At 37.8% G+C, this 15234-nt stretch overlaps 1 protein-coding gene across 1 annotated transcript in view; it reads right to left on the bottom strand.

Moving 5' to 3' along the window:
- Window positions 1-5817: 5817 nt before the first annotated feature.
- The window catches only part of SUGP1 (SURP and G-patch domain containing 1), a 98665-nt gene continuing 89248 nt past the window's right edge, over window positions 5818-15234 (bottom strand). The window contains exons 13-14 of the mRNA XM_033954091.1: window positions 7756-7885; window positions 5818-6173 (exon numbers count right to left, since the gene is read on the bottom strand). Of these exons, the coding sequence (XP_033809982.1) occupies window positions 6147-6173; window positions 7756-7885 (157 nt within the window). The 3' untranslated portion in view covers window positions 5818-6146. The remainder of the gene's footprint in view (window positions 6174-7755; window positions 7886-15234) is intronic.

The following is a 15234-nucleotide window of genomic DNA, read 5'->3' on the forward strand; positions in this document are numbered from 1 at the left end:
TCTGGGTTGTTTTGTTGATCTGGGGCTGCATTGTGCAACATCTGTCTATCGTAACTCCTAGGAGTTTTAGTTCGGGTTGTATTGGGTATTTGGTATTTTTGATTTTCAGTTCAGTGATGGTAGGAGTTTGGGCTTTTTCGAGTAAAAGGAATTTTGTTTTTTCAGAATTTAGTTTTAGTTTGTGATCCATCATCCATTTTTCTACTGTGTCTAAGGTTGTTTCTAGCTTTGTTGTGGTGGTGGTCTCTGATGGGTCGAAGGGGAGGATTATGGTGATGTCATCAGCATAGCTGAAAGATGTGACATCTAGGGTATCTAAAGTGGCTCCTAGGGAGGAGATAAAGAGGTTGAAGAGCGTAGGTGAGAGAGGTGATCCTTGTGGAACTCCGCAGGGATTTGTCCATGGTTCTGATTTGATATCATTGTATTTTACCCTGAAGGTTCTAGATTTGAGGAACCCCTGAAACCATTTGTAGACCTTGCCTGAGATTCCTATGGTGTCGAGAATTTGTAGTAATAAGGTGTGGTCAACTAGGTCAAATGCTGCGGAGAGGTCTAATTGCATTAATATCATTTTTTTTCCTTTACTGATGTGTTGTCGGGCTGTATCTAGTAATGTGACAAGTAGTGTTTCTGTACTATGGTTAGTTCGGAATCCTGATTGTGAGGGGTGGAGTAGGTTATGTTTTTCCAGATATTCGGTGAGGTATTGTGCCACTAGGCCTTCTATTATTTTAACGTACAATGGTATTGAAGCGATAGGTCTGTAGTTGGAGGGGCTATCTATTGGGCCTTTGTGATCTTTTATGATTGGAGTGATTAAGATCTCTCCTAGGTCCTGTGGGAATTGGCCTTCTGTCAATGTGGTTTAAATCCATAGCATGAAGTTGGTTTTGAATGTGGTGGAGGCGTTTGATAATATGTAGGTGGGGCAATTATTTAGGTCACTGGAAGCATGGCTGTATTTATTGTAGAGTCGGTTCATATCCGACCAGACTAGAATTGGGAAATCGGACCAGCTTCTGTCTGCTACGATGGCTTCGCTAGTTGATGGGTTTGTTGTTATCTTTTCTAGATGGGTGTGTGTGTTGATGAATGTAGATCTGATATTGGTGATCTTGTTTTTGAAATGGTCTGCTAGGTGGATGGCTGTTGGTGGGTGGATACCTTGGGTGGAGAGGTAAGGTTTGGTATCTGTGAGGTTCTTTACTAGATTAAATAGCGTATCTAGACTTAGTTCTGCTCATGTCTTAAAAACAACCGACATAAGACTAATCAACTGGTGTTTGTCTTCACTTGTGGTCAAGATTCAATACCACTAATATCTTTCTCTGATTTTAGCTCTGATAGAATGCATCCTCCCCTCCCCCCCAAAAAAAAAGGTAGGTGGGCAATACAGTTCCTGAAACTAGAGCAGCAGAGCTTTCCAGAAGGGGCAAGTTGTGGCACATGATCACTAGAAGGTGCCAGATGTAATGTAACTCACAAATCCTTCAATCACTTCCATTTTTGTGAAACTTATCTTTTTGCACATGGTCTTCTGGAACTTTCCAGCCTAAACACACACACAAAAAAAGTCTACCTTAGGTTGAGATTAAAACTATAAGGCAGCAAAATGCAGACTGAAGAGAACACTCATTCTGGAGAAATGCTGTAGAGAGTGGGACTGGATATCTCTGAAGCCTGAATGAACCTTTTCACTATTTCTTTCTAGTAGACTAGGGCTCTCCACTGCACTAGAAGCACTACTGAACTTGAGTTTGTTGGGCAGCATCTTTTAGTTATGCATAAAAAAAAGAAAGAGGACACAAAGAAAAGCTTTAAATCCTGGGCAGACTACAGGTAATGTTGTAAACCAAAGATTGTTTATTAGGGGAGCAGACCAAAGTGTCCCAAAATCGTAGGTCTCAGGCTTTAAGGTGCAAATTATTCTAAGAGCCCAATCTGTATGACACAAATATTGTCATATGACCTCTCTCTAAGCAGCTGGCTACCTCTATCCATATATTTCTGGCGATGAATGACCCAGAGCCTTGAATATACTGGTAAAGGGGGAATTTCCACTTGTCCTACTTATCCTCTTTTTACCTTATAGTGTTCTTCAGGCCTGCTTCCTGTGCACATAACCAGCCCAGGGTACCATAGGAGGCCAGGGCTTACATCTAGGTAAGGGAACATATGAAAACTATATGAGTGAACGAGTGCAGCTACCACCACTAAGCATTTCATGAATACTTTGGGTGTAGATGACAAACCAAATGGAAGCAACTTGTACTGAAAGTGGCTTGTTCCTAATCTAAAGCAGAAGTATTTCCTGTGAACAGGTAGGATAGAAATATGGGTGTATGCTTCTTTGAAGGTTAGGGAGCAGAGACAGTCATTCTTCTCCAATAATAGTAATAAGATTCCCAGAGAGACCATGGAAAACTTCTTCACCAAAGATATGTTGAGAGCTCAGATATCTAAAATTGTACGGATGGCTCCAGTATTTTTCAGTATGAGAAAACAGAACCCTCAGCCCTTCTTCTGCAGAATAACTTGTTCTATGGCATTGAGGAGGGCTGAGAGCTCCTGGTAAAGGAGGGCCCTCTGCTGGGAATTGGAGAAAGACTTTTTTATGAGGTTGTTTAGAGGTTTCTTCTATAAACGAAGGGCAGAGCCCTGACTCACCACCTGAAGGACCCAATGATCTGTTATTAGGGACCAACGTTGATGGTAATGGGTGAGCCAACCTCCTATGGGTAGTGTCTGAGGCAAAGGTTGAGAAATACTAACCAGACTCTCTAAGAAGTCATCAAGAAGACTGCTGCTATTTGGACTATTGTCTGGGGCATCTGCAAGTCATTAGCTGTGGATATAGAAAGCTGGCAATATCTCTCTCTCGAATAATAAGTGGAGCACTTTGAAGTGTTTGTGTATTTCTATGTCGGCTGAGACTGATAAGATATTGAGGAGGACAATGTAGCCATACAGACAGTATGACTTTTGATTTTCTGTGTGGCCTCTATATGGTCTCTGATTAAATCATCCCCTGTACAGGGTATGTTAGAGTCTTGAATGTTGGAGTCTAGATAAAAGATTATTAACCACACTTGTCTTCACATGGCGAATGAGACTGCAGAGGTTCTAGAGTTAACATCAAAAGTGTCAAATGTACAGCACAACTTTCAGGTCTCTAGGATATCATTCATTAGATATTGGTAACAAGGTAGATGCTCCAATGTATGTACTGATCATAAAGGGACATCTTTTGTATGAGAGATTTCATGGAAAATTTAGTTTAAAATTCTATTTGCCAACATAGAGCCCTGGAACACTCTTGCATCCAAATTTATCCAGAAGTTCTGTCTTCTTTCCCATAAGTTCTGGAACAGTTTGCTCTCTTCAAGGTGGACTCTACAACCAAAGACTGGTGTTGTAACTGTGGTCTGTCAAAGCTAGGGCAAGTTTGAATCTGATACAGTGTGTCCAATTTGCGTGGGACAGAAAGTGGAGATTCACAGTTTTTAAATAAGGCCTCTTTTATGAGGTTGTGGAGAGGAATATTTATGCAGTCTTTAGGTTACTCTTTATACTTGAGTGTATCCATAAGTTCTGCTTGAAGCTCTGTTTCAGACTCCATATTTATTGGGAATGCTTGCCTTGTCTGTCTTATGAACTTTGTGAAGGTTAGACTCGCTGGGGGTAACTTTCAACACAATAGTGGAGAAGATGGTTGCTGGAAGAGCAGAGAGATGTTGGAGTCATACTCCTCTATGTAAAGTCTTGCAGATTGAGATCAACAAGGGGAATGTCAAAGAGTATGTCAAAGACAGCATCTTGAGTGCTGAGATGAGTGTAGATGGGGCTTTATGTACATTGAGAACGGGATGACAAACTATGCTCTCTTGATGACGATGCAGGCTTCGATGTAGATACTCAACGTCGTGGTATCTGAGCTCTATGCCTGGGTATTGCTCAAACTGAGTTGAGGCTGGGTGTGTGGAAGCAAGCATTGGTGCGGAGTGCATCTGCAGCAGCCCAGCTAGCTTCTTCTGCAACAGCATACACAGCTGTTCCTGCAGGGATGGTGCCAGTATCAATGTTGTTAAGGGTACGTTAGGAGCTGGTTGTGCTGGGTGTCAAGGTGTTGGGGACATTGAAGTTGAGGTATGCCTCAGAGACAGTGATCTGACATTGATGTGCCGACACTTGGAACGCAACAATGACAATGACACGTAGGACAATGCCGATGTCTGTCTTAAGGGTGAGAGGTATTTGTGCTTCTTAGCTTTCTTACAAGGCTCTCCTGATGACGGTGGCAGCGAAGAGGAGGAGTGTGTCATCAGAGCCATTGGTGCCGGCATCGAGCGATGTCGAGCACCAGTGTTGGAGTCTCCAACCATAGTTGATGGTTGAAGAATCACCGAGACATTTCTCGAACTATAACTTTCTGGTTTTAAGGGACCTCTTCTGCAAGTGAGAGCAAAGTGTGCAAGAAATATCTCTATGATTAGGACCTACGCACTGGACACACCAATTATGCAGATTCTTGCTTGAAAAGGTACTGTGGCATCAAGTGACATTGAAGGAAAAACTTCTGACACGAGGTTAAAGGACTCAATGCTCCTGGGAGGTTGAGTAGATGGTATACCAAAAATGAGTCGACATTCCCGGCCTGAAAACAGGCTGAAAAAAGCATGAAGGCCCAAAACCGAAAATCAAGCAAAAGTGAAAAAATGTTGAACTGAACACGAGAAAAGGAAACAGAAAAATATGACTAAAAGGGAAGGCACAAAAAATGTGTACAAAATGTACACAAATTTGACATACTTAGACAGGCTCTAAGAACAGGTTCTCAGCTCCATGGAAAACTGAGAATTGATGGTCCCATGAGTTGACGTTGGGCAGGTAGGCACCTGCGCATGCACAGTATGGGCTGTCTTCAAATTTTAAAGTGACGGTACACTTTTTGACTGTCTGTGTTGGGTTCTGTGTATGACAACACCCACATGTGAGCATATACTGCCTGCTTGTCCTCGGATAATATCTTTATCTTCTAAAAAATCTGCTCCATAGTTCAGCCTGGCCAACTGGTTAAAGGATATCCACAATAAATATGCAAGAAACTGCTTTGCATATAACAGAACAATTATACAGCCTCTTATTTCTATTAACTGTCAATGTGATAAGTCATACCAAAGTGAAACAGCATTTAGATTGTTGTCAAATATTCAATGCAACCACCAGCCAATTGATTCTAGGCTGAGTCACTTCAATGGCAAGTTCATCCTTAGAATTGTTTTTTTTATATAAATATATTTGTGCAATTTAAAGTGCAATAAATAACTTCTACAAAATTATTTTTAAAAAGAAAGAGAACTTTGTACTTAGTTTCATGCATGCTTGTTGCATGAGAAAAATGTTAACTCATCTTAAGGCGTTGGGTAGGGACCTGTCTGCTCCGACATGTTTCGCCCGAAGGCTTTATCAAGTAGAAGTCCCCCCTTCAGTGTTGCTCCACTGTATCCCGACTAAGTTTCTGTAGTACTAAGATCATGCATATAACAGAAGTAGGGTTTGCAAGTCTCTCTCAGGTATATTCACTGTGGATATTATGAAAACCAGAGTAGCCAAGTGTAAAGCACTGCTCTAAGTGACAGGACCACCAATGGCACACTGTACTGCAGATTAACAAGCAGTACAGCAGAGCCTATACTACTGCTTAATAAGTGCAGCAATGGGACACGTTCAGCATCCTCAACACTTAAGTTTTCATAGGGTATTTTCAGCCTCAGAGGATAAAGAATCTTCAAACTCTCAAGAGACAACACACCATTTCTAACTCCCTCCTTTCCTTTTATTTTTGGTTAAATATCTGTTTATACAACAAAGTTTTGTAGGCCCACCTCTTTTGGCTCAAACTCAAACCATGCCCGCCCATGTAGAACACAACTCTGTGACTGGAGAGTAACAGCCACATCTGTACTCATCTTCTGCTTACAGTATTCGAAGCGAAACATGCCAGAGAGCTGTCATGAACTCTCCTCCTGTATTGCGATATGCACAAGAGAAATGATAGAATGCAACTTTTACAATGTTTCACAATAAAATTACAATGCTGCTGAAAATAAGCACAAGTTTCTCTTTGCGTCCTTTGAACACCATCAATAGTAGGGTCGTCTTGGGTTATTCTGTGGAGGGGAACAGAAAAATCAATCAGTAAGTTTCAAAACCACAACTCAGTTAGGATGAGTAGTTAGGCTACTAGAGCACTGCAGGGGACACCAAGAAACAACCAAAGCCTGTTAGCCAGAGCAGTCTAAAGGCTCATGTGTCCACTAGAACAAAAGGCCCTTCTGTACAAAGAGATTGACTATGAGGGTGCAACAACATAGCAATGCAAAGCTATGCAACTCAGTTACACAATGCAGTCAAGAAACAAGTCTCAAAATGCCAGACCCTAGAGTCTGATCGTCCCTTCTAAATCTTAAAATTTGAGTTTCAGCTCCATTCAATGAAGGCTTAAACTTAGTTAGCATAATTGTAAAGTTAAAAAAAAAAAAAAAAGGACACATGACCCCACCCTGCCCCCACACTTCACTCATTTCATTGGTCCTCATTTAGCTGTTTTAGTGCTTCTCGCTCCCCTTCCAAGTCTCCTTCTCTTGTGGATGCTTCTTTCTCTCTCTCTCTCCTTCCAAGCCCTCCAGTGGGTGCTTCTTTCATTTTCTCTTTCCAAGCTCTGACACAGTTGCTTTCTTGCTCTCTCTCCTTCCAATCCCCCTGTGGGTGCTTCTCTCTCTCTCTCTCCTTCCAACCTCCTCTCTCCCTAAGGGTGCTGCTCTCTCCCCCCTTCAAACCTCCTCCTGTAATTGCTTATTTCTTTCTCCTTCCAACCCCTTCCTCCCCTACATGCACTTCTCTCTCTGTCTTTCGACCCCTTTCTCCTGTGGATGCTTCTCTTTCTCTCTCCTCTTCCAACCCCCCTCCTCTCTCTCCTTACAACCAACATTCCCCCCCCCAAGGATGCTCTCTCTTAACCTCTCTCCAGCGCAGTCTCTCTTTCTCTAGTCCCCACCCCAGAGTCAAGCATGGCTCTCCCCTGTCCCCCACTTACCTCCTCCGGCAGTATAATTTAGATTTTACAAAATTGGCCTGCTGCCTTCAGTCTGCCCTGGAAGCCTTCTCTCTGTAGTGACTTCCTGTTCCTGCGTAGGTGGGACGCTGTAGAGAGGCTCTTGGGGCAGGCCAAAGGCAGCAGGCTCACATTGCTGAAGCTTCCAGCTGCTCAAAGATTTAAATTACAGTGCCAGAGGAGGTAAGTGGGGGACAGGGGAGAGCCATACTCAACTCCAGGGTGGGGGCTGGAGGAAGTGAGCCCAAAACCCAGACAAACTCCCTCCAGTTCAGAAAACTGTCCTGACACCTGGACAGTCCTCTAAAAAGAGGACATGTCCGGATAAATCCTGACATATGGTAACCCTACTTAAACTTACTTTTCTATTACAGTTGTGGAGATATTCATGAAGTACCCGAGGCTCAAAGTGAGTATCACTGATATGGAATAAGAATAGGAACAGCTTTTCAGCACCAAGACTCGGGACCACTGTACTGAAACTCCTTCCAGGCAGAGATGCTACAATGTACATCACTTTCCCTCACTAATATGCATAAATCCTTGTTATACCTTTTCACTGATGGGACTGATGTTTTTAGAAGTACTAAAATCATCGTGGAAAAAGTTGCATCTGTAAAACTCCCAGTCTCACTTACCAAGGGGTTAGGTCGGAATCTGTAAGCCAGCATCATCCTCTTTCGAAAAGCTTCATACTCATCATCATGTTTGGACAGTTCAGCTGGACGATCAATACCAAACCCTGCTCCATCCACAGCTGTCAATCCCCTAAAAAGAACAACAATATTGAAATAGGGACCTCTAGGAAGCAAATGCTACACCACTTGGCTCAGATCACCAGAACAGGTTCAAAAGAGAGCAGGCCCAGAAAGGCCAACAGAGGAGGAAACTGGTTCATCTCTGCTGATTAAAGTTAATATAAGTAACACTTACTTATGTGTTGCTGCTCTTAATTGCAAAATTCACCAATGCAGCATGAACATAGATGTAAAAGCCTAAGGGAAGATTAGGATCTTACCTTAATAATCTTTTTTCTAGTAGAAAGGCAAATAAGTCTTGAACCACTGGGTTATTCATTTCTAATAATGAGTTGTGTAGAAGGCATCATCTATATTTTTCCTGTATCACTGGGCTGTGCTTTAGCTTCTCGGTTCGTACCAAGTATTTGACAACAACTGTAAAAGAAATAAAAAGGAGGAGCACAGGGAACTCCCTGACACAGACAAGTCTGCTCCTAAATGGATTACAATTAAAGAATCCAATACCAATAGGAACATAACATAAAACAATGTGGACCTGAACAAGCCGCTACCTGAGTGCAACCAGCACCAACACTTATGTAGTTCTCACAGATTCATTGTTTTTTTGCAATAGAGTTATCTAAACCTGTTTAAATAGGAGAAAGTCGAGGGGTGTGGCTTGGACCCGCAACTAAATGGTCGGGTAGTCCATTAACTCCGTGGTAACAAGCTCTATTTATTAAAAATAAGCTATCAAAAATTGTAAATTGGCAAGATACAACATCTATTTTCATCGGAAATGGCTTCAGGAAAGCAAAACAAGAATGATGTGAGTGCTGGAGGATTGGGCATGAGCAGTAACAAACGGTCAAAGCCGGAACCAGCAACTCCTTCTAAAATTCCGTTGCCGGCAGAAGAAAATCTGGATATTATAACTGAATTGCGGCAGATTAAAGAGATTGTTATGAAATCTCAAAAAAACTACAAAAAGTGAGTGATGATGTAGAAATCCTCACTAAGAGAGCAGATTTAACTGATAATAAAGTAAATTTTTTGGAAGAAAAAACGGAACAAATTCAAACTGAAATGAAACAGAACAAATTGGTATGGAAGGAAATGGAAGCTGTTAAAAAGGATCTTGAAGATTGCTTGAATCGTGAAAGAAGAAATAATTTAAGAATCATTGGGATGCCGGAAGGTGTGGAAAAAATGATCCTATCTCTTTCTTGGAAAGATTCCTGCCTAAAAGTCTTGCCAATTAAATCAAAAATCCCTCTTGAAATCGAAAGAGCACACAGGATACTGACCAAAAAGCACTATCTCAAAAAGGTCCAAGAACTTTAATTTTTAAGCTGTTAAGATACCAGCACGTTGTAGAAATTTGTCAGCTTGCCAAAGAAAATCGGAGCCTCAAATGTCAGGATACAAGAATACACATCGTGCCTGATTTTGCTAAAGAAACTGCATTTAAAAGGAAACAGTTCTTAGCTTTACGTCAAAAATTGAGAGCACTGGGGGCAAGATATGGACTGTTATACCCGGCAGTAATGAAGGTTACTTTGGCAAATAAAACTCAGAATTTCACTGACCCTATAAAGTTGCAGGAGTATTTAGAGGAACTTGAACAGCCAATGTCTTCCTAGTGGAAATATTTTTGAAAAGTCAAATATTGCAAATTGCTATTTACAATTTACTAGCTCTTTGTGCTTATGATATAGGAAAATAATTTTTATACTAATACTAATTTACCAATTGGAATATAACAGGATTGTTTGTGTCTTTGGGTTTTTTTTTTTTTTAACTGTAACGGACCACGAATGGCACGAGAATATAAGCTTACTGAACAAATTCTAATACTGTCAGAGATGAAAGACACGTCATGACATATTGGTTTACAACTGTCACAATTCTTGAATGGGTTTGATGCTTTTTTGACTGGAAACGTGAGATCTCAATGCTCAACCAATGAATACACACTAAGATGGATTTGATTGGCTAACTCTGACGTGCAGTGCGTAGGAAGAGAGCAATAAAAAACAGTGACGTGTTTTCTAGAACGGAAAGACATGGGACATTGTACTTCACCGTATGGACTTCTGGACTTAAGTTTTTAAAATTTATTCTTTTTTAAATGAAAAGATAAAAGTTTAAATAACATTTATTACATATGAAGAACGTAATTTTGTGGATAAGAAGATCTTTGGTAATATAATGGCACGGAGCTGTTTTTCAATTGATATCTGCGCGAAGAGTGGTCTGTATACAGTAAAGTTCATAGTTAATTGCATGTTTCCTTTTGGTCAGTGAATGGTTTTGTGGATGAGTAAGGGGCAAGAGAAAATATAAAATGGTGGTCTGTTTTTTTTTTAGTTATGGGAATAACCTTTTCAGGGTTGTTATATGCTGTGCTTGATTTTTTGAGGATAAAAGTTCATTATAGGTTAAGCAGCTACTTTCTTCAATGGTTTCCTAATAGTAAAACAGATGACTAAAATCCTTTATGTAATAAGCTGATGAAGTTTGATATTTCATTGATACTATATGGTCATCAGGTAGATCTTTACTTGTTTAAAAAAAAAAAAAGATTGCTGATAGAGTATAATATTGATTAAATATAGGATATATTTCTACTGGAAAGTTTTACAACATAATAATAGATCCAGTAATGAAATTAAATTTATACTCATTTAGATTTAATTATATGCTGTTGTAGATGAAGAACTGCTTTGAACTTTGGATTTGATTAGGATATCTGGTTTAATGCAATATAAATTTTGGAAAAGTTTATAAAGATATAGGTACAATATGGGTATCTTAATCCTTTGTTTTATTTAAGCATTTGTTATATACTTCTAAGATTAGAGGTAACATATGAGGAAAATGATATTGCTATGATATTATAATTTTAATTCTATGTAACTGCAGCACAATGATATTATAGAGTAAACAGGATTACATACAAAACTTTCTTTATATTTATTTAATTTTATTGGAATGTTCAAGATTTTAAGGACTTTATTTTTAGGATTATATAATATATAATCATTCAATAAGAGTATATATTTGGATGTCATTTATTATATTTAGTTGCTAATTGATATGAAATATTAATTGTTCCTGAATTTCTAAAAGTCTGCTTTAATGTAAAATGGGAGTAGATCTTTGGTTTATTGTAATCAAACTATAAATTGATTTAATTGGGTTTAAGTATTTTTATAATTTGAGGAATTCAGATAAAATCTTTCCAAAGCTTATGAGCAATTATATGAATTGGGATTTAGTATATTAGATTAATTGAACTTGTCAATTCAGGCTATATTCTTTTATTTATTATATACATTTTTTCTCTTAATCTATATTATAACAAAGAAACAGGGGTGGATATTTAGTTTCTTGATAGACTATATGTATGATTTTATTTATATCATATATAAATTTAATGATAGCTGTTTAAATCTGAGATATTAGCTTGTGAGGAGTTATTTATATCTGATCTTACTTGCGTTTCCAAGTTTTCGTATTTAATTGGGGATGGAGGGGAGGGAAAGGGAGGGGATTGGATAATGAAGGGTGGGGTATTAAGTGGGGGGTCCATGCAAATCTTGTTATTTGGGAAATTGACTTATTATTCAATACTCAGTTTAATTTTTGATAGAACAAGTGATGAGATTATCTAATGGATATCAAGATATTGTCTTTGAATGTTAATGGTCTTAATCATCCGATAAAAAGGAAAAAAGCATTGTTATTTTTAAAACAGCAGAATGCGGATATTTGCTGCATACAAGAGACTCACCTGTCCAATATAGAATCTCAAAAGCTGGAGGGTGGGTGGGTTAAACATTGTTTTTTCTCATCGGCTGTTGGGAAAAAGGCTGGTGTTGCTATTTTGGTGAATAAGAAATGTTCTGCCTCCTTTAAATTTAAGGCATCGGATTCTCATGGAAGATGGATACATGTGGAAATGAGCATGGGAAATACTAAATTGGCGCTTTTTAATGTGTATGCCCCTAATTTGAATCAACCAGAATATTTTAAGACTCTACAACAACTGATTCTTCCACTGGCTACATCTAATTTGGTAGTAGCTGGGGATTTCAATGCTGTCATGGATCCTCTTTTGGATAAAAATCCTAAAAGATTTATAAAATCTTTGGGATTAGATAATTTTGTACAATCTTGTGATTTGAAAGATATTTGGCGTATACTTCATTTTGATGGCCGGGAATTTTCTTTCTGTTCTCATGTTCATAAATCTTTTTCTAGAATAGATTACATTTTTGTTTCAAATCAATTAGTACATCAAGTTACACAGGCTGCCATAGATCCAATTATTTTATCAGACCATGGTGGAGTGTGGATTGAACTTAAAGGCGTTGAACAAGATATAAATAGACCTGTGTGGAGATTTGATAATACATTGCTTGCTAAACCAAATTTTTGTGAAATTATGTTAGTAAAAATAAAGGATTACTTTCAACTCAATGATACAGATGAAGTTTCTATGGAAACTTTATGGGATGCCTTTAAGGTGACCATGAGAGGTCAATCATTTCTTATTCGGCTCATCTTAAAAAACAGATTAAGAAGCAGTTTTCTGATTTAGAAAAAGAAATTAAAATTTTGGAATCAAAACTAATAGAAAAATGGGCTTATTCTACGCAACAAGAACTTTTAAAATTTAAAGGAAAATTTCATGAGATTTCATCTAAATTGATTAGGAAAGATTTATTTTCTCAGCAAGCTTTATATTATGGAAACTCAAATAAGTCGGGAAGAATATTGGCAAATTATTTAAAAGCTAAAAAAAGAAAGACAAAAATAGTTGCCATTAAAGATGAACTTGGTGATATGCACATTCAAAATGAATCTATTTTAAAACAGTTTTTACAATTTTATAGATCTCTTTATTCTTCTGAGACTTATTTAGATAAAGAAAAAGATGGTTTAGAGATTTTGAAAGTATTAGAGGGTCCTAAGGTTCCCGAGTATATAAAAAGAAGTTTAGAAGAGCCAATATCACTAAAAGAATTAGGAATAGCTTTGAAATCCCTTAGAGTTGGATCCGCTCCAGGTGGTGATGGATATACGGTGGAGTTTTATAAATCTTTTCAACATACCCTATTGCCTTATTTATTAAATTTATATCAGACTCAACTAACTAAGGGTTGTATTACAGGCACTATGGCAGAATCTTTAACCATAGTTTTGCCCAAGCCAAATAAATATCCCACTTTGGTTTCAAATTATAGGCCTATTTCCTTAATCAATGTAGATGGTAAACTTTTAGCTAAGACATTAGCTTTAAGATTGGCTAAAGCTCTCCCTTTCATTATAGGTATGCATCAAACAGGATTCGTTGCTCAAAGACATTCTTCTCATAATACTAGATTGGCATTTCATATGTTATATTTGACAAAAGCCATGAAAGATCCGGCTTTTTCTGTTTCTTTGGATGCAGAGAAGGCCTTTGATCGAGTGGAATGGTCATTCATGTATCAGGCAATGGACTGGTTTGGTATAAGTTCAGGATTTATACAAATAATTAAAAATTGTATAGCTCCCCTGCTGCTAGATTATATATTAATAATACATTTTCAGAACGTTTTAATTTGCAGAGAGGAGTTAGACAAGGTTGTCCACTATCTCCTTTGCTTTTTGATATTGTTTTGGAACCCTTGTTGTTAGCTATTCAGCAGGTGAAGGAGATACAAGGTATTCCCCGTTCAGATAGAGAATATAAAGTATTGGCATATGCGGATGATATCTTGCTTTATTTGAGGAATCCAGAAAGAACCATTCCATGTTTGCTTGAGTTAATTGAGAAATTTGGAAAATTTTCCGGTTACAAGATAAATTGGAATAAATTAGAAGTTCTTCCACTAAATGTACATTGTACAAAAGGTTTATTTGATCCATTTTCTTCCATTTGGAAGGAAGACTGTATAAAATACTTAGGAATTTGGATTGCAAAAACAGTGGATGATACAATGAAAATTAATGAAAAAAGTTTATTACAAAAGGTAACAGAAATGTGTGAGCAATGGAATCCTTTACATTTATCTTGGTGGGGGAGAGTACAAACTGTTAAAATGATGATTTTACCTGTAGTTTGTTACCAAATGGGTATGGTACCTATTTTTTTTCAGGGATCTTTTTATAAAAAAGTAAATAGGGTCCTAACCAATTTTATTTGGCTGGGAAAAATTCCTAGAATTGCTTTATTGTGGAGGGTGGGGTAAATTTTCCAAATTTTTATAGGTACCATCAGGCCTATATTTTGCGACAAGGTATGTATTGGATCCTCCCAGAGCCCATTGACGATATTCCAGATTGGTTCTGGTTAGAGTGGAGACTTATGTTTCCATTGCGTCTTGGTCATGTTGTTAGTATCAAAATGCCAAGGTTATATAAAGATCATAAAATATTTGTTGATACCTGGAAAACTTTAAGGTATATAAGTAGTCTGACTCCTATTCCAATAAATAAATCAACAACTCAAACAATTTGGTTAAACCCCAAGATCAAAATAGGCGGTTTTAAAATCATTTGGAAGCATTGGATGTTGGCAGGGATACGTACTTTAGAGGATGTAATAATTAATGGTAAACTGCTTGACTTTTCACAATTGCAACATAAATTTGGTCTAAATAAATCACAATATTTTAGATGGTTGCAATTAAAGAAGGCCATTCAGGCAGGGTTCCCTGAATGGAAAAATCTTAACAATTATCATAGCCTAGAATTCTTATGCTTTCAGGTGGCTTCTACTGGTCACCAGACTGCAATGTGGTATAAATGAATTTCTGGATTTGTAAATAAAAAACAAAACATGGTATTAGAGACATTTGGAGCATTGAGATTAAGCATCAAATTAATGCATCTCAATGGCCACAACTTTGGTCTTGGAGGATAAGATGTACAGTATCAGCATCTATGAGACAAACATGGTTTTTTCTTTTGCATAGAGCTTTTTGGACCCCTGTTTGTTTACAAAAATTAGATAGCTCTAAGTCTAATAAATGTTGGCACTGTCATCTTGAGGCTGGGACATTAGATCATCTTTTATTCTATTGTCCATATATATTATTATTTTGGAAATCAATTTGGCCTCAAATAAATAGGATGATGGACAATCCAGTAGCCTTGACTTATGATACTATTTTATTTGGTAGAACAATGAGAGCAAAAAGTCAAATTTCGTCACATAATAATAAACTTTTATTCATATTAACTGGAGTAGCAATTCAACAAATAACATGTAACTGGAAAAATTATGACAGATTAAGTTATAACTTTTGGTGGAATTCGGTATGCCATATATATAAAATGGAGCGCACAATAGCAACACAGAAAGGTTACTTTGGTAAATTTCAG

The sequence above is a fragment of the Geotrypetes seraphini genome, chromosome 8 (genome assembly GCF_902459505.1).
Source record: "Geotrypetes seraphini chromosome 8, aGeoSer1.1, whole genome shotgun sequence".
In the NCBI taxonomy this organism is placed as follows: domain Eukaryota; kingdom Metazoa; phylum Chordata; class Amphibia; order Gymnophiona; family Dermophiidae; genus Geotrypetes; species Geotrypetes seraphini.